Raw genomic sequence first — 25,073 nt, 5'->3', positions numbered from 1 at the left:
CACACATGATTCAAGGAATAGAACTGGCTTACAATTATAATCTCTTCATGACGACCCTGAACCTCCATAACCACGTCCTTCAACGCCAGTGACCTAGTCCTACCAATACTTCCTCCTGAGTCCATCATGCCTCGGAATGCGGTAGACCGTGGTGGAGGGGTGGCACAAGTATTTCCTACACCGTTTTCACGACCCGGGAGTCATATATACACCGGAGACGGGAGCATATACGCCAATGGCAAACAGGCCCAGTTAGACGGAGAGGAAGGACAGCGGCGAGCCTCCGAAGCTGAATATTGAATTCAGACCCAAGAGAACTTTTCAAGGCGGGACGGATGCCGTCCCGTTTGCTAGAATTCAAATTCAGAGCAACATGAATTGGTTTTACTGAGGAGAGGACCGTCACGGCCTGCCAGCGCTTAAGGAGTACGCGTTCTCGCCACAAACAACTAATTCCGAGGACGAGGACGAAAATGCGGGTCGCGAAGGGAACTCGACGAACGCGAACGTAAATGGAGTTCAAAACGCTCGGGAGCGCTGTGGCGTCGGCGCTTAACGCCTACAGTGGGTGGCGTGATACGTTGCGGTGCATCGAGCGAGCCAAGTCAGGAAGTGCTGCGACTGCCGGAGAGAGCTGAGAGTCAGTCTATTCAGCATAAGGATTCATCGCATCCGGCCAATGTGGTGGAATCAGGCGCCAGAAGAACTTGAGAGTAGGCGAGAATGGCATTATGCCGTGTGATCATAGCATAAGACAGCAAAGCAGAAAAAAGACAGTAGAGGGTCAACACAAGTCTCAAATGGCCTACGATGAACAGTCCCATCAGCTTTCCCAATTCCAGACTTACATCCCTTCGCACTCGTACTCACCTTCGGCGCCAAACTCAAAATCTTGCCCCAGCCCTTCATCCTCAAATCCGCACTAACAACCCCTCCAATCCTCGTCCCCAACATCTCCCGCTTATTATTCAACAACACCGCCGCATTATCGTCGAACCGCACCACGCGTCCGTCCGGTCTCCTCACCGACTTCCGCGTACGCACGATCACCGCCCTCCGAACGTCTCCCCGTCGCACTTTTATCGCGGTCGCGGAGAGGGATGCGGATGCGGGGATGGGACGCGCACGTTTGACGACGCAGACGATTTCGTCGCCGACGGAGCCCCAGCCGTTCGTGACTTTGTTTTTGAGGACGTTGACGCATTCGACGATGAGCGCGCCGGAGTTGTCGATGCACTGGGTAGTAAGGCCGGGTTCAGGTTGTTAACTCGGAGGAGGAGTATGGAAATGAGGGAAAGGAACGGACGGTTAGTGTTCCTTTGAGACCAATCATGATGGGAGGTGTAGAACTGGACGAGGCGTTGGATGTGTTTTGGCCTGGAGGAAGGACTTCAACAAATCGGAGCAGTCTGGTCGCGCCAACGAAAGTCCCACGGTCCCCGAGACTCGATCGTGTGGCGAGACGGAAGAGGGATCAAGTTAATTGCTCGGCATCCTTCTGCCTCTGAAATTTATTGTGAGGGTCAATAAAAGTATTTATGTTTTGCAAAGAAAAAGCAGCCAGAGAGCTCTCGAGTGCCACAGAACTGCCTTGCCCTCGAGATCCCGTTCGAGATTTCGCCCAGTCTTCCACGTGGCATCACTCCCACGACCCGATATCCACAAGTCGCTTCACCGTTACGTGCCCTCGCTCTCTCCCGTCCTTCACCCAATTCCTTCAACTCCTTCGGAACACCGAACAGCCTACAGAAAAACCTAGTGATCATGCCAGCAAGTCGCAGAGGAAGCGGTAGTGTTACACTTCCGAGCGGGCAGACGCTGACGGTGCACACCAGGACGCAGGATGAGGAGGATCTCCCGCATGCGACCAAGAAGTGCGTTCGGATTTCACGTCTTTTGCTCCATATCTCGGTGCTCAACGGAGAATTCATCTAATTACTGTTGCTCCATGGCGCTTGCAGAACGATGGCGGACCATCTCCGCAAATACGAAGTGTTGTACGTCCGTCTATACATTCCATGCCCGAACGTACAGATGGTGGATTGATGGTTCAACATTTCTTGTGCTGGATCCGGATGTGGATGGGATACAGGTTCACGCTCACGCCGCAGCGTATGCGCATGATCGTCGAGGCATTCAAGGATACGCTCGAGCTCGGTCTCGAGAAGAAAGACCAGGTCGTGGTCCGTATTATCTTCTTCTGCCCCTATTCCTTCCTTTCCCTCTCCCTCTCCCTCTCCCTCTTTCTCTTTCCTTCTACCTTCCACCTTGCGCTCTTCGCCACACCGTTGCGCTCTGCACCACATTCGTGCCTTCCGACGAGTGCTCTCATGCACGGCGACGGAATGCTCGGAGTCGTTAGGACCGGACGGATATGCAGATGTCACATCGTCATCGCTCCGTTTCCGTCGATGCATGAATACCAATTTCGCCTCCCTTCGGCCCTTATCACCCCCCGGATCAGTCCTCCGACGCACGGAAGACTACGAACTAGATCGTCCTCTTCCCGCCCTCGACGCGGCCGTAATGGGTCTCGTTCCTTGTGCCTACCATGCACTTTGTCGTTTGATTTTCGTGTAGCTGGTCAAAGTGTGGCGTGGAGGATGTGGCGTTGGCGTTTGTGTGTCTTGAAGGGATACGGCCGTTGACGAGCCTTTCTTTTTTGTGGGCTGTAGCCTATGATCCCGACGTATGTCTTTGGTTGGCCGACCGGTGAAGAAACTGGCGACTTCCTCGCCGTCGACCTCGGTACGTCCGCCTTCCCCACTTCATCCTATCCCGATTCCCATTCCCGTCCCCGTCACTCCACTGTTTCACCTCACCAAACCTATTCCACCCTCACCAAACCCCAGGCGGAACCAACCTCCGCGTCTGTCTCGTCACCCTCCAAGGCGACGGCAAATTCGAGATCACACAGTCCAAGTACCGCCTCACGGAAGAGCAGAAACAGGAGGACGGTCAGAAGTTGTTCGATTTTTGCGCGGAGTGTTTGCAGACGTTCGTGAGCACGAATTTTGAGGAGGGGAGTATTAAGGAGGGAGAGTTGTTGCCTTTGGGGTTCACGGTGCGTTTCCCTTTTTCGTTTTTTTTTTTGCATGAGTGGATTTGGAGAGGGACTGATTGGGGTGTTGTCGGCATTTGCGGGTATGATGCGAGTAGTTCTCGTATCCGTGCTTGTGAGTAGACCTGTCATTCCCTCCATTGCTTCGCACGCATGTACGCATACTTACCCGCGCGTGATGAATAGGCAAGACCGGATCGACCATGGTGAGCTCATCCGCTGGACGAAGGGTTTCGGAGCGGCGAACACGGAAGGAAGGGACGTCGCGGAGATGTTCAGGAATTCCTTGAAAAAATACGTACGTTCAGTCTTCCCCACCACATCGCACCGCACTCACACATATTAACTCACCGACGTTATCCGCCCCCTCCTCCCATCCCTCTTCCCATCCCTCTTCCCATCCCTCTTCCCACCCCTTCCCCCACCCCCCTCTGCCCACCCCACCGCCCACCACCCAACAGAACGTCCCCGTGCAACTCACAGCGCTCATTAACGACACGACCGGCACGCTCATCGCGAGCCACTACGTCAACCCGCGCACGAAGATAGCCGTCATTTTCGGGACGGGCTGTAATGCGGCGTATATGGAGAAGGTGGGCAAGATCGGGAAGATCAAGGATCTCGGGATCGATGCGGAGGCGGAGATGGCTATTAATTGTGAATGGGTGAGTCGCTTTGTCCTCGGCCTTGCCTTTGCCTTTGCGTATGAGGGAATGAAGAATGGGAAGTTGACTTTGCGTGGTTGGGTTGGGTGGGCTGTGTTGGGTTGGGGGTGGTAGGGCGCTTTCGACTCGTTTGAGCACGAGCATCTGCCGAGGACGAAGTACGACGTGTCGATCGACGAAAACTCGAACAAGCCAGGCGAGCAGGCTTTCGAGGTGCGTTTCCCACCTCTCTCCGCTCTTCCCCTACACCTGCTCACCTTCCCTCACCTCTCATGGATGTCTTCACCTCACACCTCATGAATGTCTAGAAACTCATCTCGGGTCGCTACCTCGGCGAGATCCTCCGGCTCGTCATCTGCGAGCTCATCGACGACGGTGTGCTCTTCTTGGGCCAGAACACGTATAAGCTCGAGATTGCGTACGCGATGGACACGGCGTTCTTGAGTCTGATGGAGAGGTGCGTCCGTCGTCCTAGTCTTGCCACTTTGCCACTTTACCACTATGCGGTCCCCACGATACTCAAGCATCTTTTTTTTCTGATCACCGATCATCCACCCTACATTCTCTTCCGCGTTCTCTTCCTGCAACTCCCCTCGCACAACACACACCCACACTTCACGCACGCCACACAGCGACCCGACCGAAGAACTGCTCATGATCATCGGAATCTTCTCCCACTTCTTCGCACTGGAGACGACGCTCGCCGAACGGCAGTTCTTCCGCGCGCTCGCGAAACTGATCGGAAGGCGTGCGGCACGGATGTCGGCGTGTGGGATCGCGGCGATCGTTAGTAAGATGGGATACCTCGAGGATGGGTGCAGTGTGGGTGCGGATGGCAGTTTGTATAACGTTCGTTTTTTTTCCCCCTCGTTTGTGCGGAATTGGAATTGGAATGGGAATTGGAGGAGGGTGCTGATTACTGTGCTTTTTTGGGTGGTTGGATGGGATGTGTAGAAATATCCGGGCTTTGCGGATAGAGTGCATGAAGGCCTGTGTGATATCTTTGGGGACAAGGGGAAGTGAGTCGTGTCGTCGCTTTATGTTCTCTTTTTGATCGAAGTTGACCGGTTGTCGTGTTGGTAGGAACATCATTACACACCACGCTGAGGATGGAAGTGGTGTCGGTAGTGCGATCATCGCAGGTACGTCCCTTTTTGTGGTGCCGAGTGCAGGTATAGTATGCGAATCAGGCCGCTGATCACATTGTTTTACTGTAGCAATGACGAAGATCCGTAAGGACAAGGGTATCCACGTCCACGTCTAACCCGACTCGCGATCGATTCTATACCCGCTTTGCGGTGTACCACTACTACGAGGCGAACGACCACAAACGACGGGAGAAGAGAAAAAAGAGAAGAAGAAGAAGAAGTGTCACAGACTGTTGTTGTCTATCCATTATTTTCGGACAACTTGAAGCCGCTGTAGTGTTGTAGTTCCCCTTCTGTTTTCTGTTTAGGCATGCATGCATACGCACATATATACATACGTACATTTTCATACCAAGGTGTTCTTTTCGCTAGCTAGGGTCGAGGGTCAGCGGTCGACGGTGGTGGTTGTAGGATCATGGTGTAGGGCTGGTTGGTTCCGTAACACATAGAATTTCCCCTCTCTTATGCCCGAGTCTCAGATCTCAGTCTTGAATAAATCATAACGGGTTTTTATTATCTTGATGATACCTATATGTGCGAAGTTCGTCGGATTGGACGTGCGAAAAAGTGAATTCAGAACAAACTCACCCCCACCAAAACCAAAAGGGCCACACTCGCCACCTCATCCCGGCCGCCGGTAACTCAACACTCCCGGAGCCCCTCTTCGCGAAACCATGATCATGACCGTCTTACCCCGCATTCAGAACCTGAGGTCGACTGGTGACTGAGCGTGTGCGATTCTTGTTCTTGTACCACCATCACCATCTACATCTGCATCTCTATCTTCTGGCTACATTCTATACCAAAACTTGAAGAAAGGAATCTCTAGCTTGGAATAACTCCGCTACTGAGATGTCGACAACGGTCTCTGTGGAAGCGTTGAAGAAAGCGGTGGGACATATTTATCCGGACCAACCTGTGCGTGCATTCAGCAATGCGTGGTGCTGTTCGAGTTTTGTCTGCTTACTGTTTCTGTCGTTGGAATGCTCTCTATCGTGAAAATGTGGTCAGGTCGCATGGAATAAGCGAGACCTTCTCATCTACGCTATTGGCATCGGGGCGAAAGCGAATGACTTTCCTCTGGTTTACGGTGCGTCTGTCCACAGCTTCCTTTATTTCATCTTACATCGAGAGCTGTACTGAATTCTGGGTGTATGGTTGTTAGAGCTCGGTACGTTGGCCTGTTTTATGAGCGCCACCCAGACCTCAACACCCATACTACCCCCATCCTCATCCGACTCATTCCATGGACTTCTTGAACACTGTAATAACCTGAACGCCACGCACTTTGACAACAGACAAGAACTTCGCCGCTTTCCCAACGTTCCCTGCCACTTTCTTCCTCAAAGGTATGTCTCCTCTAGGCTCTTCTTCACGAACCCCGTACTCTTCACTACTACCACCACCCTTGCAATCTGAACTGTAACAATAACCCATATCCCTCACCCTCCACTCATTAGGTGCCGACCAGGACGTGAACCTCTTCGCATCCAGAGTGGCAAGCGCCACGTCGCCACCCGGTCTCCCAAAGTTCGATCCGAATCGCGGTGTATGTTTCACTCCCTCTGTTTCCTCCACTTCCGGCATTATCCCATGTTTCAGTATATCTCCGAGAGGGGGATATGTTGCTAACTGCTTACCTCACATAACCCAGGTGCACGCCACACAGACTATTGAGATCCTGAGGCCTCTTCCGTTGGTGAGTGGGGACGGATGGAAGATGAACAGGCGGTTGACGGGTATCTCGGAAAATAGTAGGTCTCTTCCTCTTCCTCTCCCTCCCCTTCATTCTTTCCCTCTCCTTCTTCTTTGATCTATTCCGAATGATCAACCTACTGATGCTCATACTGGTATGGCGCAGAGTCGGGGGTCATACTCGAGAACGAATACACACTCGTCGATCCTAAGGGTACACCCTACGCCAAACTCTTCGTACGCCCCCTTTCCTTCCAACCTTCCTCCCTTCTTGAATTCCTTTCTTATCACTTCCCCTCCCCCTTCCTCACCGACACTCGCAACCGCATTCGCACAGTCCGCCTCCTTCAACCTCGGCGCCAAACTCACCGGCACCCGCTTCTCGCACACGATCGCCTCTCCCCCAAAATCTACAAAATCGTTCGATCCGAAAAGTAAGCCCGACTGGACGATCAGGGATAAGACGAGCACGGAACAGGCGTTGATATATCGCTTGAGCGGGGATTACAATCCGTTGCATATCGGTGCGTGTGCCATTCGCTCACAAACTGACTATTCAACAACATTCTCCTTGATGCATGATATTTCGCTGACGAGTCTCATCTACATATGTGTGTACTCTACAGACCCCTCGATTGGCGCCCGCACTGGCTTCGGTGGCGTAATCCTGCACGGCCTCTCGACCTACGGTTTCGCCGCGCGTCACCTCGTCAGCGCGATAGGCGGGAACGACCCCTCGTCTCTGAAGTATTTCAGTGCGAGGTTCACGAGCCCTGTGAGGCCGGGGGATGAGCTTGAGACGAGGGCGTGGGAGTTGGGGGGTTTAGGTGGTGGTCATGGTGCGTTCTCTTCGTTTGTGATTTGCGATGACGATGTCTTGAAGGTGATGGGGGTGAGGACGTGTCGGAGGGATGCTGACTTTTTTGCCCTTTGTGCGTGTGATTGTTGATTAGGAGATGAGTGGAGGGAGATAGGGTTTGAGACGTGGGATTTGAGTTCGGGGAGGTGTGTTATTGGAGGTGGCGTGGCGTGGGTCAGGAAGAGTGCGAGTGCGGAGAAGGCGAAATTGTGAGGGTAAGGATGAGCCTGGTGGTTGTGCTCGGGTGCTGGGAGGAAAGCAGGGGAAGTACCGACATCTTTTCGCTTGTCTAGTACGACTTCAGTGGGCATGGTATGTACGATATATGTGCTCTGGATCTATGACGATGTGGTACAGATTTTGCTGTCTCACCAAATTGGAAAGAATCGCGATGTTTTCGTGGACCTTCTGCGAATTTTTGAGGTGCATAAGTTTGTCCATGTCGGGCCACATCGGGTGCCACTTAATCAAGTTTGAACCCTGGTTAGGGTCAGGGTTATTTATTTATTTATTTATTTTTTTTGAATCAATTGCATTTATATAGCGCCGGCGCAGGCCAGGGGCGCTGTGAGTAGGTACTGGACAACTAACTACATGTAAGGTAGAGTTGGTAAATGCTGTGGAACTCGGTATGCGGAGCAGGGAGTAGAGTATGTGCAGGCACGTCAGTTCGGAATACGAGTAGTATATGCAGGAAACGTGATGGTCCGTCTAATCGGGGGGTCTTGGAACGTTCGGGGTATGTAGATTGGCAGAGTCGAACGTGAAAGCAAGTGGGTTGTTAGTGAGAAAGTCCTTGAGTAAAGTAATGGGTCGGTGAGAGGAAGTGATGAAGGCGACAAAACCAGCTCTCCGCGGGCGTTGGAAGGGTCAGGGTTAGTTTGGCCGCTGTGCGACTTCAACACAAGTTGGTCGAGTTCTTTGTTCACGACCATCACCGCACCACCTTCAATTGAATCTCGAGTATTTACTTGACCAAATACGCGTTTGCTAGGACTCTCTGAACGAAGCCATCTCATCTGACCCCGCCCCACCACGCTTAGACTGCTGCAAGAAGTCTCATGACCGCCTTCAACCTTTCTCGCAGCTCTTCCTCCCAGGCTCTGTCCGTCCGCCTTCGCCAGTTTGATGTCGTGTTGTCCCTCTCAGATGAGCAATTTGTTATCTTTCGTACAGGCTAGGGAAGACCTATGATCGAATGTGGATAGAATGGGGCTATACCCTCGTCATGTAGGTCGTTCAAGGAGGACACATGACAGTCTTTTGACGGCGTTCATCACGTCGGTCTTATAATAGGCGAACACGCTCTTCCTCCTCTCCGTCTCTATCTTTCTCCTTGCTCTATCCCAGTCTCTTTCACTTACTCAGCCCAGGAGTCGAATCTAAAACACCATGGAAAAGGGCAAAAACTCGAGGGCGCAGGTCACGACTATCGAGAACATCAATATTGACGATGAGAAACGACTGGCAGCCGAGAGAGACCGTGACGATGGTTGGATGCTTGATTTTGGTGGTGATTCGGGTTTGCCTCCTCCGCCTGTGCTTACGGAGGAAGAAGAGAAGAGACTTTATCGGAAGCTGGATTGGAGGCTTATGCCTATATTGTCGCTGATGTATCTGTTCAGTTTCCTTGATAGAGGTGAGTGTATGACCTTGGGGTGCGAGATGTGTATTGATGAATTGTGATTATAGGAAATATTGGTGGGAATGACTTCGAATGGTACACGAGGAGATAGACTGAATCAATCGAATGATAGGAAATGCTCGTCTTGACGGCCTTGAGACGCAGCTCAACCTCATCAATAACCAGTACAACATTGCTCTTGTGCGTGTGGATACTCTTCGTACCTGTTCACAAACTCATGTCCTTCATTCCACTTCGTAGACCATGTACTTCATCGTGAGTACTAAGGTTCCCTCCACACGCATACCAAGTTATTGATCGACGGCGCCGATAGCCCTATTGCCTGTTCGAATGTCCAGCCAAGTGAGCACTTTTACTACGAGGACCATCGTCACCGTTCATCCTAATCCGTCATGCAGCCTTGTCCTCAAGAAATTTCGTCCCTCTCGCTGGCTGCCAGGCATCACCATTCTTTGGGGCACCATCATGACCCTCATGGGTCTTGTCAAGACGTACGCCTCATTTATCTTCCTTGACACCATTATCACGCGCCCCCGAGCCACTCGTCTGATGACTGCCGTCTATGTCCCTTAGTTATCCCCAACTCGTCGGAGTTCGCACTTGTCTTGGAGTAGCCGAGGCTGGGCTCTTCCCCGGTGTAGTGTACTAGTGCGTCTCCCTCCCCATTCCATATTTGAGCCACTACCCCCTTTCTCGTTCTCTGCCTGGCTGGGATATCATGCTAACCGTCATGTACCGTTCTGCAGCCTAACGCTATGGTATCCCCGTCAAATGCTCCAATTCCGCATAGGTCTCTTCTTCGGCGCCGCATCCCTTGCAGGAGCGTTCAGCGGCTTGCTTGCGTTCGGAATCTCGTTCATGGATGGCGTAGGGGGTTTAGAGGCCTGGAGTTGGATATTCGTGCGTCATTGTCTCACTACCATGTCCCTTGTGCTGCTGTCCTCCTATCGTTTGGAGCTGACAGCGGTGGTTTCTGAATTTTATGCATGGGATGGCGATCTTGATCATGTGGCGTGACTCACGGGTCTGCTTGTGTACACAGATCCTAGAAGGAATTGCGACGGTTCTAGTTGGAGTGCTTGCGCTTTTGGTCTTAGTCGATTTTCCGGCGACGGCCAAGTTTCTTACCCCGGAAGAGAAGGCGTATGTTATTTGGAAAAAGAGTGCGTTCTTTGTTCTTCGCAGTCACCTGCTCAGCTCACAGAAGTACTGCCTGGGTGGTTCGCAGAGTACGACAACTCTAGCGTCGGCGAGGAAGAGAGATTCGCACTTCGTCATTTGTGGGCAGCCTTAACGGACTGGCAAGTCTGGCTGCACATATTGGTGTATATATCGGTTGTTGGACCTCGTGAGTATCCAGCCGCCTACCTTGTGTAAGGTTGAAAGTTGACGAAGACGTATATAGTCTATGGAATTTCGTTGTTCCTACCGTCAGTGAATCTTCGACCATATATGTCCCCAGGCAGCTAAACTTGTCGTGATGACAGAACGATCATAAAGACATTCGGGCATTCAACGGCCATCTCCCAACTCTTGACAGTTCCGCCCTACGTTTTCGCCAGTACGTCCTCTCATTCTTCGATCACACTCTATCTTCTTCTCAACTTTCTTCCGCACTCGAGCCCTCTCATCGCTGACGCCACCCAAACTCAACTATGTATAGCTATAACCCTCCTAACCTTCGCCATCCTCTCCGATCGTACCGGCAAACGGTCGCCCTTCATCGTCCTCGGGCTCATCATGCTCCTTATCGGGTTCAGCATCAATATATCGGACACGAAGGCAGGAGTGAAGTATTTCGGGACGTTCTTCTGCGTGGCAGGCGCTTATGCGACGTTCCCCGGGGTGGTTAGTTGGTCAGTTTTTTGCATCTTGCTCGCCTGGGACCTCCCCTTTTTGCTCTCGGATTCTCATGTTAACTTCTACGAACTGCCGTGAATTACAGGTTGGGGAACAACCTCTCAGGCCAGTACAAGAGAGGTGTCGGAATGGCACTCCATATAGGAATAGGGAACTTTGCGGGGGCGATAGCCAGTAACGTATACAGAACTCAGGACTCGCCGCGGTACATCATTGGACGTATGTCTTCTTTTTCCGGTTCACCTGTCCTTGGCTTCTCACGGCTGTTTCGAAACCATACCACCAGACGGCATAATGCTCATGTTCGTAGGTATCGGCTTCATCTTCGTCCCGATCGTGGTTTTGCTCTACGTGCGTATAAATGCACAACGCGCCAGAATTATGCAGGCGTCGCCGGAGGGAGGAGAAGATGGGGGGTGGAGAGCGAAGTATACGGATAAGGAGCTGAGGAAGATGGGGGACCGAGCGGTTGATTTTAGGTATATGATTTGACGCATGGATGTACGCAGGACAGTGTGCGTTATAAAATTGGCTTTGTACGATAGACTAGGTGAGTTCTATGCCACTTGATCTAGGAATGAACTAATAAACTTTCGCTCGTCCTTGACCAGGCAGATTGTGTAGAATGTACGATCGATGGCCAAATATCAGGGACGCTCTAAGGATGAACCCCGATCGATATTGAGGCGCTATGGTACACTTTATTTGATGAGTAAATGCCGTTCGCTTTGGGTCGCTTTGGGTTGCCGCATAATAGCCGGGATACCCTCGGCTTCAGTGTCTCTGTGTTACATTTGTTCGTTGAGAACGCCATGGGGTTTTGGAACACAAACAACGGTCCGGTTGATGGTCTTACCCATTTTCTATCCCCAAGGACTTCACCACAATCACAAGGCAGCTGACTGTGTTCGTCATTTGGTCCCCTCGCCATACTATCCACCACAGGCTAATAAGTATCGCGAGCGTTATTTTTTGTTCAATGATGGTTTGTCGAGCTGTCAATGGTCCTTCAAACCTTCATCTCGCCATCCTCGTCTATTTTCGTTCCCTTTTCTGGGAAGGCCCGCACAACGCCTCGTAGGCTTCTCTTACATTTCTCCTGAACCGACATACCCGAGCTTATAGACCTGTGAGTCCGTGTTTCTTTTCCTCGCGCACTTGCCACCGAACTCCAAGAGCTTTCTTGTTAACCGGATGCGGTTTCAACTGGAGGTCTACAATTCTTGGCGTAACAGTCCTCTTCCGCTTGCGTTCAGCTACACCGCGCCTAATTACCTCCTTGGAGTATAATCACTGGAATGGACTTCGCTGTTCGGGTAGACCTCCGCACGTCTAACGTTCCGATTATAGCCGTAGTTGTTGAACTTTCTTCGACCCTAGACGGAGCGCCCGACTTAGGGGCCAACCACATACAATTGGCGGGCCGCGAGGCTGTGGGGCCCTTCCACCTCGAACCTCTGTCTGCGATGAACTGCGAGACGGGATTTCGATCTGTTTTTGTGAGGGTTTGTGTTTGTGATGCTACCGCTGTTCCGTCTAGTTCTGAAATATCTCATCCTACATGTTTCAGCTTGTCTTCTGCCCGATGCTCACACGCACCCGCAGAGGCCGCTTTGAACTGACTTTCCAGACGTTTCCAAAGTGGGGTCCACTCCTTCTCATAAGTGGGTAATGGGGAGAGTGTACAATGCAAGAGAAAGTGCAGACTTCTATACGGGTACGTACGCATCTACTCTACGCGATATCGTGCTAATAATGCCCTTGTATCTTTCCTAAGATCTTTTTCTACTTCATTTTGTTTATCGATGCGCTCGTCGGTTTTGCGAGCGGTTTCAAGTACTTCATCACATGTGTGCTGCGCCTTATCTATTGGTAAGTACTGAGGAACTTCTTCCTCGTGGCGCAATGTTTTTCTGTTCCACCGGCCCTGACTTGTTATGTCCCACTGTGACACTAGGGCCCAAAGGACCAAGGACCTTCAAGAACAGCAAAGCTATTTCTGTGGTGAAGACCGGTCATTCTGTCAGACTGCACTTGACGGCCATCGTGGGACTGGTAATTCTATCTTTGCTTTGCAACTCTAGTTCCAGATTGGGGTCGATTGAGGTACTATACAGTGCCGTACCCGGAAGAGCCGTTGAGTGATATCGCTCGGCGATTGGTGCTTCGAGTCCTCGCAAGGTACGCAGCGGCCAGGTCGGCGCTAGTGGATCGTGATGCACTCAACTGAACAGTTACGATCCTTTCGCCCTAGACATCCATCTTTGACCCGAGTCGTCTTGACTCGTCTGCGAAGTAGAACGCGTAGAGTGAGGCGATATTACTTTTGACTAGAGGCTTCCATGCGTGATAAACTTTTTGTACTCAGTTGACGGTCATTTGATGCTTCTGGGATGCACACAGACGCCCGCCTCTTTCCCCATGCGTGCCAGCCTCCCGAGGCGAGACGTAACCTGGTTACAAAGTCGACGGAAGCATCAGAGGCGCCCGTTCATATCCGTCGAGCACGTCGATCCGCTTACGAACCGACCTAAAGACACGCCACCCCACCTTAGCCTACCTTGTCATCCTATGGAGCTCTCAAGCGCCCTGGCCCGCACCAGCATTCGGGATCCAATTGCGTCGCATCTTCGCCCGCGAAGTCCAGGGAAACCCCTACAACTCCTCTCCTCCGACCCGGATCTGAATTAAATATGTTTCGACATTATATCTAAGCCCGCCTTTGGTCGGGCTAGGTAAGCCTTGTGTCTGCCCCTGCATCGGTATATATAGGAAACCCAGTCGGGGAGCGATACCGGTTCTTCGCGTTTGAACCCTTCGTGTCTTCTTGGGCCAGTCATCTTTGGTTCTGCATTGCATCTACATTCATGGAGGCATCTGGACAATCACGCAGGGGTCGAAACTCCACTCCGAGTATCGAGTCGGACGACACGATCTCGAAGACTGGCCTTCCGTCACCGCCCCTACTGTCGCCCGAAGAGACGAAGCGGTTGTACAGGAAGGTTGACATCAGGTTGATCCCTATTCTTGCACTCATGTACCTCTTCGCTGGGGTAGACAGAGGTGTGTGAGGCTCTTCATTTCAAACGACCTCCATCTGACACAGCGCTTATCTCAGGAAATATTGGTTAGTTTGCTCGTGCGTCAGAGTGCTGTATTACGCTTATCATGGGTGATCTAGGGAACGCTCGACTTCAAGGGCTTGAGAGTCAGCTAGGTTTGGTCGGCGACCAGTTCAACATTGCCCTGGTGCGCACTTATCACCACCGTTAGGTTCCCTACTGATACTAGCATCTTCTTCTTCCAGACGATGTTCTTCATTGTAAGTCCTCTACTAGGTTTTATCGTGGTGTATATCTGATGCACCGTGCCCGTAGCCGTACTGCCTATTCGAATGCCCTTCGAAGTAATACGCTGCTTCTTTGACAATGCACTAATCGTCACGGCTCTGACGTTCCTCATGCTTTTACAGCCTGGTGATCAAGCGTTTTCTCCCCTCCCGTTGGCTGCCTGGTATCACGATTCTCTGGGGAGCCATCACGGCCCTGATGGGTCTCGTAAAAAAGTAAGCCCTTCGCTTGAACCCTCAAATTGGTGGCTAACATCCCGTGGAACTAGTTATCCACAGCTGGTTGGTGTCCGTGTCTGTTTAGGTATCGCCGAAGCGGGCTTGTTCCCCGGGGTGGTGTATTAGTAGGTTTCTTCTGAAAGCTTACGTCCCTACAAAGTTGATGACGAGATTCCCCATTATGCCGTAGCCTTACACTTTGGTATCCTCGTTCTATGCTCCAGTCACGAATTGGCTTCTTCTTCGGAGCAGGATCACTAGCAGGAGCATTCAGCGGTCTATGGGCATACGGAATATCATTCATGAGCGGTGCAGGCGGCTTGCAGTCCTGGAGTTGGATCTTCGTGGGTTGTTCGTTGCCGTACGAAACGGCGCTCCAGAACTGAATTAGCTTGTTTAACAGATACTGGAAGGTTCAGCAACAGTGCTCGTAGGTATCCTTGGATTGTTCATCCTTCCGGATTTTCCGTACGGAGTCAGTTTCCTCACTCTAGAGGAGCAAGCCTACATTCTCCACAATCGTGGTATGTATTGGCGCTCATATACACTCATAATTCCTCAAACTATGTTCTCTCAAACTGAATATAACTGCAGGATCAGCCAATTCTGACGTTGGCGAAGACGAGCATTTTTCAAGTCGACACGTCTGGGACGCCTTGAAGGACTGGCAAGTCTGGTTGCAGATCTTGGTGTATTTCTGCATTGTTGGCCCTCGTAAGTCCCGCCTTTCTCGTCCTTACTAGGCCAGATATGAACGACGTCTATCACAGTTTATGGGATTGCACTTTTCTTGCCGTAGGCCTTCCTGTACTCACAAACAGGTGCCATGGTATGCTGATCGCGATGCCGTAGTACCATCATCAATGGGTTTGGATATTCGACCGCAGTCAGCCAATTGTTGACCATCCCGCCATACATTGTGGCTAGTACGTACCTCAACTCTATCTATAGGAATATCCTTCTTAGTTATGCTGCTTAACACATCCCTCTAGCCATCCTGATGGTAACTTTCTCCATCTGGTCTGACGCCGTGCGCAAGCGCTCTCCTTTTATTCTCGCGGGCTTATGCATGCTCGTCGTCGGTTACTCGATCAACATCTCGGCTGCCCCGGCGGGCGTCAAATACTTCGGAACGTTCCTCTGCGTAGGAGGCGCCTACGCCGCATTTCCTGGGGCCGTGGCCTGGTGTGTCATTTTCCTACCACTCGTGTATGAAACGAGTCAGTAATACGGCAGCTGGGCTTTTTGTTTTATCTCTATAGGCTGGGAAATAACCTTTCGGGTCATTACAAGAGAGCTGTGGGTATGGCGCTACAGATTGGAATTGGGAACTTTGGAGGGGCCGTTGCTTCGAACGTATATCGTAGCCAGGACGAGCCACGATACCTTGTCGGCCGTGAGTGTTTTCGCCTACAAGTGTGCTCGTACCGGCTTCAAGTATTGACCGTAACTCATTGACACCACAGACGGGATTATGCTCATGTTCGTGGGCATCGGCCTTATCACTGTCCCAACCGTCGCCTACATCTACCATAGGACCAATCAAAGACGAGCTGCGATGTCCATCCAGAATGAAGATAGCGATTCCGGAACTAGAAGAGACTTGGATCGGGAGTCGAGGGAACTGGGGGACAAGGCCTCTACGTTTAGGTATATCTTGTAAACCACGCGGACGAATCCATTGTGCATTCAAGCGCCACGACGAACGGTTTACGACGACGAGACACACATATCTGTACGACTAAAGAAGGGGGCACGACCACCCATCGTGTCATTTGTTACATAGATACTATACAACATGCTTGACCGCTCTGCGATATTGGAGTCTGAAGCGCTTTCTTCCCTGTGAAGATCCCTAAATCCTACACCGAGCCCACTCCTTGGTGTTTCAAAAGTATATTGCGCGGGTCATACCTCTAAAAGAGTTTCCGTATCCCAGCGCTCCTGCGTAAGTGCTCATATGAGGAGGCGATTTATTTGATTGAAGCTTACCTTCTGCAGCCCTAATAATTTTGGATAATTGTGTTTATAATACCGATTCTGCCAGTGCTTCAGAGTCGGATCCATATAATTGGTGTAAGCACCGAACTCGACTCCGGGCATCGCATCCTGAATGATAGCGATGACACCTTCGAGAAAGCTGTATCCTTCCTCGAATGGATAAGGTGGCTCGCCTGATATAGTAGCAGCGTAGAGCTGGATTGTGAACAGGCAGTCACGGAAGGGATATGCGGTGGCATTCCACATGGGAGCGTTGATAGCGCTTTGAGTGCCTCCGTAGAGCTCAATCTGCATGAACCAAGAGAACTTCGACGAGAGGTCGGCGTTGGCGAAGAGGTAGTCTCCCCAAGCTGTGTATGCATCCATGGTCAATGGTGCGGCCAGTGGGGTGATGAGTGATTTGGCTAGGAACGTATTGTGCTGTACGCCATTCAGAGCGTTGTTTTCTAAACGTTGTGGTCTCACAGCCAATGACGTACCTCTGGTGGAACACCCTCAGTGACCAAGGTGTCAACGCCTCCTATCCATTCCAGTGCTTCGATCCATCCGTAGTTATCCGCGCTCGCGAAAAGAGGCGGCCCAAGACTGCTCAGAACGGGCCGCATTAAGGAGTCGAAAGCATCTCGTTGGCCTTCGTACATGCCGACGAAAGATACGACAGCCGTTCCATTGACGATGTCTGCTTCCAAACCAAGTTCCGGCGGGGCCGAATCAAGAACCCAGTCTGTATAGACAGAAAGCACTCGAGAGAATTCGGAGGAGTTCGGCGTGGCGTAGGTGTAGTTGAAGCCGACAACGTTCATGGGTGCTTCATGAGTCTGGTACGTCCACCGCGTTATAATGCCGAAGGAGGGTCCGGCACCGCGAATTGTCTGATGTGCAGAAAAATGGCCAGATTTATAAGTGACTTCGGCAAGTGAAAGTCAACGACAACTGACCCAGAATAACTCCGTGTTTTCTGTGGCACTTGCGTTCACAATGCTGCCACTCGCTAAAACCACTTCTGCTTCTACCACCTGATCAAGCAGCAATCCCCATTGTCTCGACACGAACCCATATCCTCCAAAACTTGTCTGTCCTCCTACCCCAACCTGTGGATCCGTACCATGTGCGAGTGCTCGTCCTGCCTGTTTATAGATCTCCAACGCCATGTCTCCAAGTCTTATTCCACTTTGCACGTTTGCTAATCCTGAGCTTGGATCAACGGACACATGCCTGAGATTTGACATGCTGATCACCAGTGTACCGTTCGTGGACCCGTATCCGGACGCTGAGTATGAATGTGCCCCCGAGATTGGTGAGACGCGGACGTCATACTTGTTTGCGCAGAGGATGGCGGAGGATACCTCGCCAGCGGATATGGGGCAAGCAATTGCTGATGGGATGAAATGGCCCTGAAGACGAAGATTGAAGCTGAACGTACAGTGTAAGTCATCGAATAGATAACACGATTGAAGAGAGGCTCTCAAGCTGGACGTACGGCGTGATGGCCTCATTCCAGTCTCGTGATACTGGGGTGAGGATATCGAGGGAGGTCGACGTCAAGCAGGATATTAATGTTTCTACAGATCGCACATCTTTGGCTACCCCAGTGCTGAGATCTTCAGCGCACAAAAGACCTGCAACAACATAGATGGGTGATTTCCACATGGCGGTAGTGTCGGTGAATCTCAACGGCTGGGAGCCGGACGCAATGGATGACAGGCCGACGCTTTATATGTTTTGAAGCCACACTCAGACTGGGCGATAAGCTCACGGAATATCAGTCCGTCACCGTTTTAGCCAAGGATAGTATGCGCTCTACATCGGTTATCAGAAGGAGGACATTTAAATATAGACGGAAGACGAAACGCAGGGCCTTGTGGGCATCACTAAGGGAATAGAGCATCAATGCAAGCGCACAGTAGCTCTTCAACACAAGGACTAGGGTAAAGAAACGCAGGCGAGGGGGATTCCCATCCTGATCCCTCCAGTGAGATCAAAGACTGGGGCAAAGCGAGGAAATTTGTTGAACTCTGCTCTCTCCGAAATGCGGACTTCGAGAGAGTTCCCAAGTTCTGCAAGAGTGAGCGTAACGCCACTTTTACTCACTATGTAACTGTGCGAATTTGTGGTGGTGATTTGGCGGAAGTTTGCGGTCGAACCAGTGGATGTTCGTACTACAGTGTAGGCCCACTCCTTGATCCGACCCCGGTCCTTGATCCACTGCAAATGTGCTGCTCACAGCTCGTCCACCTTGGAGCTCGAGCATGAATACTGTCAATTATCAATATTTGAGGTCATGTCCAGTATATAAACCAACATGTGCCACTATTGTAAGGGGGGAATCGTGCGGGGTGGGGTTGGATCAAGGAGTGACTTTTGTGGCGATCGGGTGCCACATCACTGTTTGGTCTCCAGAAAGTGCATATTTGCCTTACTGCCGTTTGCATAGAAGACTGAACGCACCGTTTTTTTTCGCGCCGGGCGTCTGATCTCTACGTGACCGTGACGACGCGGTCCGTCAGGGTCCGTCGAGCGCCGACCATCTTTCTTGGGCCACAGTACGACTAGTAAGTTACTGCCGTTGTCGAGGCCGGTCAGTTTGTATGCCTAGTGAGGTAGGGAGCATGAGTTTAAGGACTCAAAAGCATAGAAAAGCTACTGGTTGCGTCGAAACCACTCAGACGAGATCACTTATATCCTTGTGGTTCCATACAGAGGTAAATTTCTACCAAAGCAACTGTGGCACCAATAGATTCAAGCCGACTCGCAACCGACTCGCATACTTACCAAGTCAACACGATGCCCTGAGATGAAGTAAATTATATCGCAATTGTCTGCATCTTGTATGACACTCCCTATCCCTCTGAAGTCGACACAGATGGCTCTGTAAATGGGCACGCTCTGAATTCTACAATACTCATCACGGCACCCCCAATCAGGCGCATGGCATATGCCTAGGGAGGTCCGATCCAAAATCGCCGGATTTTGCCCTTTTTGTCCGGACCGATTTGGGAGCGGAATGTACGCACTCGGATCGGGTGCCCTGTTTTGGAGGACATTTGGTACGCATTTCGTACAAATTTCGTATCGGACCTTGCCCAGCATAGAGCTCGAAAATATGTGTTTTATTTGTCATTATGTGCGCACCTCGTCGGCGAGTGTTTGGACCGGATCTCTCACGAGTCATTTTTATCTCTTTTGTGCGCACTGTGGGCTATGGTAGGATCGGACCTCGCTGCGAGCTCACCACTTTTGTCTCGTTTGGGATCGGACGTGGGGTACTTGGGAGACCGAAAATGTACGCACCATGATCAAACATGGAACCACTTTCTGACCCAAAATTGTCCGCACCGGGATTGGACCTCGCCCCGCATATGCCATGCGCCTCCCCAATCTCGCCGCATCACTCGGTGTCCTCGGACGGCGTTGTCACGGTCACAGAGCGCCAGGCACCGCGCGCACAAAAAAAGTGCGCGTTCAGTCTTCTATGCAAAGGGCAGTAGGAGCTTTGTGGATTTTATCCTGAGGGCCCTTAAGAACATTTCGAACCCCAAAGCAAACACCTTGCATGAGGATGTGAAGGCGGGTCAGAAAATAAATAATTTCGAAGTGGCGGATCAAGGAGTGGGCCTACACTGTACGAGTCGTGTTCGTACCACCTCCGGCTCTCGCAACCGCTGGCGACGAGTTACGATTCTGGCGGCCAGTTCCAACTTCTCGAGCAGGCCGCAGCTTCTCAAGCTCTCTACTCTTATCATCCATATCCCTTGCAATCCTCGACCTTCAGCCATGGCCACAGTGAACATTAATGGCAGACCAGTCGAGCGCGCAGCACTTTCGCGGGAGGCGGTAGGGATGGCAAGGGAAATGGCAGAACACACCCGTCTTCTCGACAACCCATTACCATCAGATACGGACCTTTCTCAGGAGGAGGACAAGGCTCTGCAGACTCAGGTGCGTAGTATAGGCCTTTTTCATCAATTTCAAGGTACTACGATCACTTCTGTGTTAAGTTGCATGCTTTGGCTATACTACCACGCGAAGTGCTCGACGACATCTATATTGCGTTCTCAGCACACCATCTACCAGCACTTGCGAACTCGTTGCGGAAGCTGAATCCGAATACTCAGCCCGTTGCGCTGGCCAATCTCATCCAGCTTATGTCCCTGCTGCCCGATCCAAAGCGTGACCGTAAGTCTTTCATCTTTGACGAGATGTCACTGTGTTCAATGGCGTGGTGCAAGTTTCGAGGCATTGAGTGGTACGCACGACGGCTGACCGACACCTCTTGCCAGCGTATCTTCGTCGATTTCTTTGCACGTCGTCGCAGATGACTTCAGTGCCCACAATTGTCGCGGCTGCATTTGTTCGTGGTATAGCTTGGAAGCGGCCGAGCGGCCCAGGATATATCTGCGCCCTCATCTGCCATATGCTTCAATGGTGCGACACTAACCTCGGCGACGACAAAAATGCCTCGATCGACTCCTCCACGCGGAAAGAACTCTGCACAAAAGTTGGTCTGCTATGCGAAGACGCTCGTTTCGCGAACTTCGATCGGACACAGCAGGTAGAGATGAAGAGGTTGCATGGGATGTTGAATTCCATAGAACATATCAAACCGACGGGATCCTATCTAAATTCGACAAGGCAGTATTTGGAGGGAAATTGCGGGGACGATTCTTGTCCGGTTTGTATGGAGGAGGCGGAGCTGCTGTGCTCGAAGTGCAAGACGGTAAGATATTGTGGGAAGGTATGCCAGACGAAGGATTGGAAGGCGGGTCATAAGACCAAGTGCTTCAAGGCGTTGTATTGATTGGTGCGTAGCCTTGTGACTAGTAATTGACAGAAAGCTGTCATTAACATCATTGGCTGGTGACAGCCCCCGTCGCTTCTGAAAAACCGACGTTGGAGTCGAAATCTGTATTTTGATCTGTAAATCACACTCTAGCTCTACCGGGTTCCTGCACTTGGGTATCGTCTTGCACCCCTGCTCGCAGCTGCTCGCTCCAGACTCTTTCTGTTCAAATAGGTTCACAACTTTGACCTTCACCCCCTTGCGTCCACCAACATATCGACACTTCTACTTAGCTGTCTCTATCTATATGTACCCCAACCAAATTACCCCTGTAACCCCCGCAGCAGCCAACCACACTCAGGACGGATCTCAGACTCCACCCACCGGATCACCCGTCTGAGTTGTTCCTGTTGAATTAACCGAACGATGCAACATTCTTGAAAAGTTACACTGCGTATCCCACCGATATCCTACAATACCTTGGCCGGAGAACGCGAAGGGTGTCATGAGAGCTAGGGGGCCAAGTGTGAGAATACTACAGTCCGCGAGAAAGAGTGTAGAAGTGCAGGTATGTGTACTGTTTTGGGCTGAGAAAAGTGTCCGCTGGGTGGTGAGATCATCGTCTTCAAGTTCGCACATCATCGTACCTATCCCCACGTGTCAAGAGTCGTTTTCGATCTCTTGATCCCCGCAGATTGCAACAGGCGCTCCAATTGATTTAGCACTCCACAGTGCACACATATGGTTACGCAATAGCCATGAAGTCACTGCGCCCCATCACAACTCTTTAATCGTCGATCATACCAGAACCCACCCTTCCTTCCATTTTTTGAGACCGGGACCGTGCTGCTTTGATGGTGTGTCTTCTAACGGTGAAGGCAACATGATGTGATGCAGGCGGCTGCCGAGGTAACAGGTAATCACTGCCAGTTGATTCATCTTGACGACTTCCACAAAAAGTGCACGACGCGAGCCTCATCCAGTTTTTCACTCTGCTCCCTCTTTGTCTGAGACACTGCATCTTCACCGGAGTCTACCGATTCTGCGTACACAGTTTCCCATGTCCGATCGAGGTCGATATCGGGAAGTAGAAGCTTTCGATATGCAGGTGAACGGGAATTCTTCGGTGAGGGCTTTAGTTGGAGTTTGCGATTACAACGTCGTTATCGTCGTGGGTCCTGACACCAGAATATTCTCTGCAGGTCTCGGATCGATTGGATCCTATGAATGCGGAAGCTACGAATAAATACGAAAAGTACCACTATGGGGTACGCTGCTTTATTTCTTGTTGAACACGGGTTAGACTCATAGCACCGTAGGCCGAATCAATACTACCAGAGGTCGAGGAGCCTGAATCGCCAGATGCTGGCCATCAGAGCATCACACTCTCCGTTGTCCTCTTAACGTCTTGTGCGATCGTTCCTGCCGTTATGGGTGCACTTTTCTATGTTTCCATTGGGTTCAACGCCGTAGATGGTGTTTATTACCCTAACGGCACCTTCGTTCGTCCCATCGACGAAGGTGCAATCATAGGTGGCGAGAACTCGTTTCTGACAGCTCATTTCTCACCTTTGTTGGTGTCTTCAATTGCCAGCTCTGTCATGTATGTATCTTTTCCGTGTTGAGCGTGTCGTATGGACTAAGTTCTGACACCGTCATATCCCTCCAGAGGGGTCGTTTCGCCTTTCGCCATGTGCCTCTTCGCGTACCATCTCGCCGTTTCGTGGCTTCGTGCCTCAGCTGCCCACCCAACCAACCTCCCCACACCTTCCCAGTACTATCACACACTCAATGTCGTTACCAACCTCTCACCGACCTCGTTATTTCTCCTCCTACACTACGCCATACGTCAAATCCGACCCTCCTCCTCCTCACCGCATGCCGTCCGACGTCCGACTCCCCCAATCCTCAAACTCGCAGCCGTCAGTGCCGTTCTCATTCTCTCCGTCACTTGGGCCATCCGGGTTATCGATATCGTTTTGCACGAACAACTCACCTCCACCATCCTCTACGTCCCGAATCAGGCGAAGACGGCTTATTTTGGACGAGCAGTCATCGCAGATGCTTGCCAAGCAACGGATACGGATAATTGCCCTGTCATCACTCGTACCAGCACGGCAAACCTTGGAGGCCTCAACGAATCTACGATCTTCAAGGTCTACGAACACGGCTCTTCCGACGCCTCTCGAAATCAAAGTGTAGCGTTCGTCGGTCCTTCCGACGTCACAAGCCACACCGACCTTAATTACACTTCTCACACCTACGCGGCCTCTACCGAATGTCAGGTCTATCACCCGACCTGCCTTGTCCAGAACGACACCATACAGACTTGTACACCAACCATCCCAGATGGACCACTACCCGCTATCGACGACTGGAACTCGTTCGTGTGGAATACTGGATTCGACACATCGGCCTGGCAGATGAGGCTTCAGACGTTTTTGACGTTGAAAGGTAGCTTGACAGAGTCTTCCAATGCGCTCACCAACGGCGCGAACGTGAATCCGTTTACGACTGCGAGTTTTGGGTGCTTTTCCGATTATGGTGCGATCCCCTACAACGATTCTCAATTCAATACCACGACCCCCTTCATGAATTGGTGGAGCTGTACGTCTTAGCAGTCACATCATCCTCCCGTCGGGTCTATGTAAGCTGATATGAACATGTTCCTCGTTATGCAGACGGCGCAGGACTCACCAACAAGCCCTACATTCTCTGTTCCATCTCGATTTGCAACACTACGGTCTACGACGCCGAGTATACGCTCTACAATGGTACCCTGACGCTCGATAACTCTACATTTACCGAAGCCAATGCTTCCGCTGCCATCGCTGTCTCTGGAGCAGGACTCTACCTCGGGACCGCCGATACAAGCTACTACCAGTGGGGCTCTCGCTTCCTCGACGACCAGATCCAGATGGACCTTTCGTCCGCCGGAAACACTTACGGCAACTCTACCACTCAGTTCGGCGCTGCGCTGGCACAAGCTTTCAGCAACAGATATCTCGGATGGTCGGCGGGGTCGATCGTCATGAAAGAGGTGGAGGCGGACAGTACGAGGGCGGAGCTGGCTATTTCGATTCCGTTGGGAACGTCGCACGCGTTCGCAATATTGAATTTTGCATATGCGTTAGGGATCGTGGTGTTGGGCGTCTCGTGCTTGATATTGCCGAAGAGGCAGGGTTGGGGATGGAGAACGTCAGGCGCGGGATCGACGAGATTCAGTGTGCAGGATTTGAAGTCGGCGCACGTGAGGCTTTCAGATACTTCGTTGCTTGTGCATGAGTTGGCGTCGAGACCGGGGCCGGGTTCGAGAGAGGAGTTGGTGAGGGGAGAAGCGAGTGGATATGAGGATGGATATACGGGACTGGCGGGTAGAGGGACAGAGTTGAGACGGATCTCAAGTACACCCTCGATGAAGGGTTGGCTGTGGGGAGGAGGACAGAGTGAGAGTGATGACCTGCGCGTGAGCTTGGAGAGGAGGAGCGACGGCGGACTTGGGTTCGATTTCAGGAAGCACATCTGATCTACCTGACTGGTGCCCTTGTGCTATGTACCTGTGATACTCTATTTATCGTTGATTCGAGGACGGAAGATAATCCGCTGAATTACGGATTTCAATCTGATATCAGCTCTATGACAGAGACCCTTCCCGAAACAAATCACCATTGTCATTGCCGAATCAAAGTCAGTACCAAAGCTATCTAGTCCATTGAAGAGAATCATCAGTAAAGCAAATGTCCATGAATGTAAAGTAAGGTAAAGCAATAAAGTAATGAGCGAGCGACGAT

The 25,073-nt window shown here is 51.4% G+C and overlaps 8 protein-coding genes across 8 annotated transcripts; 6 read left to right on the top strand and 2 right to left on the bottom strand.

Annotated features, from left to right (window-relative positions):
• Window positions 1-704: 704 nt before the first annotated feature.
• Window positions 705-1,533, bottom strand: STEHIDRAFT_96011 (ribosomal protein L14). Its single transcript, XM_007303278.1, has 3 exons — window positions 1,307-1,533; window positions 871-1,236; window positions 705-805 (listed from the first exon to the last, which is right to left on the bottom strand). The coding sequence occupies exons 1-3, from the start codon at window positions 1,331-1,333 to the stop codon at window positions 797-799; spliced, it is 402 nt and encodes a 133-aa protein (XP_007303340.1). The 5' UTR covers window positions 1,334-1,533; the 3' UTR covers window positions 705-796.
• Window positions 1,534-1,764: 231 nt separating this feature from the next.
• Window positions 1,765-4,990, top strand: STEHIDRAFT_146600 (hexokinase; the record flags this gene model as incomplete). Its single annotated transcript, XM_007303277.1, has 13 exons — window positions 1,765-1,874; window positions 1,962-1,997; window positions 2,093-2,183; window positions 2,676-2,748; window positions 2,853-3,081; window positions 3,248-3,359; window positions 3,523-3,726; window positions 3,841-3,939; window positions 4,035-4,183; window positions 4,359-4,575; window positions 4,681-4,745; window positions 4,810-4,868; window positions 4,944-4,990. 13 exons carry the CDS (start codon window positions 1,765-1,767, stop codon window positions 4,988-4,990), a joined length of 1,491 nt encoding a protein of 496 aa, XP_007303339.1.
• Window positions 4,991-5,726: 736 nt separating this feature from the next.
• STEHIDRAFT_55703 (peroxisomal dehydratase) lies at window positions 5,727-7,641 on the top strand (the record flags this gene model as incomplete). Its single annotated transcript, XM_007303128.1, has 9 exons — window positions 5,727-5,792; window positions 5,886-5,964; window positions 6,173-6,223; window positions 6,335-6,423; window positions 6,529-6,628; window positions 6,736-6,806; window positions 6,907-7,093; window positions 7,196-7,396; window positions 7,523-7,641. The coding sequence occupies 9 exons, from the start codon at window positions 5,727-5,729 to the stop codon at window positions 7,639-7,641; spliced, it is 963 nt and encodes a 320-aa protein (XP_007303190.1).
• Window positions 7,642-8,925: 1,284 nt separating this feature from the next.
• Window positions 8,926-11,425, top strand: STEHIDRAFT_55849 (MFS general substrate transporter; the record flags this gene model as incomplete). The annotated part of the gene is made up of 13 exons (XM_007303136.1): window positions 8,926-9,067; window positions 9,186-9,253; window positions 9,314-9,318; window positions 9,472-9,564; window positions 9,647-9,721; window positions 9,820-9,973; window positions 10,116-10,257; window positions 10,281-10,421; window positions 10,479-10,507; window positions 10,574-10,634; window positions 10,737-10,929; window positions 11,019-11,152; window positions 11,220-11,425. The coding sequence occupies 13 exons, from the start codon at window positions 8,926-8,928 to the stop codon at window positions 11,423-11,425; spliced, it is 1,443 nt and encodes a 480-aa protein (XP_007303198.1).
• A 2,375-nt stretch (window positions 11,426-13,800) lies between these two features.
• STEHIDRAFT_167899 (MFS nicotinic acid transporter Tna1) lies at window positions 13,801-16,164 on the top strand (the record flags this gene model as incomplete). Its single annotated transcript, XM_007303276.1, has 15 exons — window positions 13,801-13,996; window positions 14,052-14,060; window positions 14,115-14,182; window positions 14,241-14,255; window positions 14,311-14,339; window positions 14,406-14,498; window positions 14,552-14,626; window positions 14,692-14,845; window positions 14,905-15,025; window positions 15,096-15,215; window positions 15,272-15,296; window positions 15,354-15,427; window positions 15,494-15,686; window positions 15,764-15,897; window positions 15,968-16,164. The coding sequence occupies 15 exons, from the start codon at window positions 13,801-13,803 to the stop codon at window positions 16,162-16,164; spliced, it is 1,503 nt and encodes a 500-aa protein (XP_007303338.1).
• A 199-nt stretch (window positions 16,165-16,363) lies between these two features.
• STEHIDRAFT_156011 (FAD-binding domain-containing protein) lies at window positions 16,364-18,152 on the bottom strand (the record flags this gene model as incomplete). Its single annotated transcript, XM_007303275.1, has 5 exons — window positions 16,364-16,417; window positions 16,494-16,922; window positions 16,982-17,374; window positions 17,441-17,915; window positions 17,983-18,152. 5 exons carry the CDS (start codon window positions 18,150-18,152, stop codon window positions 16,364-16,366), a joined length of 1,521 nt encoding a protein of 506 aa, XP_007303337.1.
• A 2,124-nt stretch (window positions 18,153-20,276) lies between these two features.
• Window positions 20,277-21,582, top strand: STEHIDRAFT_95997 (uncharacterized protein; the record flags this gene model as incomplete). Its single annotated transcript, XM_007303274.1, has 4 exons — window positions 20,277-20,441; window positions 20,501-20,678; window positions 20,783-21,303; window positions 21,367-21,582. The coding sequence occupies 3 exons, from the start codon at window positions 20,277-20,279 to the stop codon at window positions 21,298-21,300; spliced, it is 861 nt and encodes a 286-aa protein (XP_007303336.1). The 3' UTR covers window positions 21,301-21,303; window positions 21,367-21,582.
• A 760-nt stretch (window positions 21,583-22,342) lies between these two features.
• Window positions 22,343-24,808, top strand: STEHIDRAFT_156009 (uncharacterized protein; the record flags this gene model as incomplete). Its single annotated transcript, XM_007303273.1, has 5 exons — window positions 22,343-22,426; window positions 22,485-22,550; window positions 22,602-22,885; window positions 22,952-23,889; window positions 23,964-24,808. 5 exons carry the CDS (start codon window positions 22,343-22,345, stop codon window positions 24,806-24,808), a joined length of 2,217 nt encoding a protein of 738 aa, XP_007303335.1.
• Window positions 24,809-25,073: the final 265 nt, after the last annotated feature.

Source organism: Stereum hirsutum (genome assembly GCF_000264905.1).
Source record: "Stereum hirsutum FP-91666 SS1 unplaced genomic scaffold STEHIscaffold_6, whole genome shotgun sequence".
Lineage (NCBI taxonomy): Eukaryota > Fungi > Basidiomycota > Agaricomycetes > Russulales > Stereaceae > Stereum > Stereum hirsutum.
This window is presented reverse-complemented; position numbering and strand designations above follow the sequence as displayed.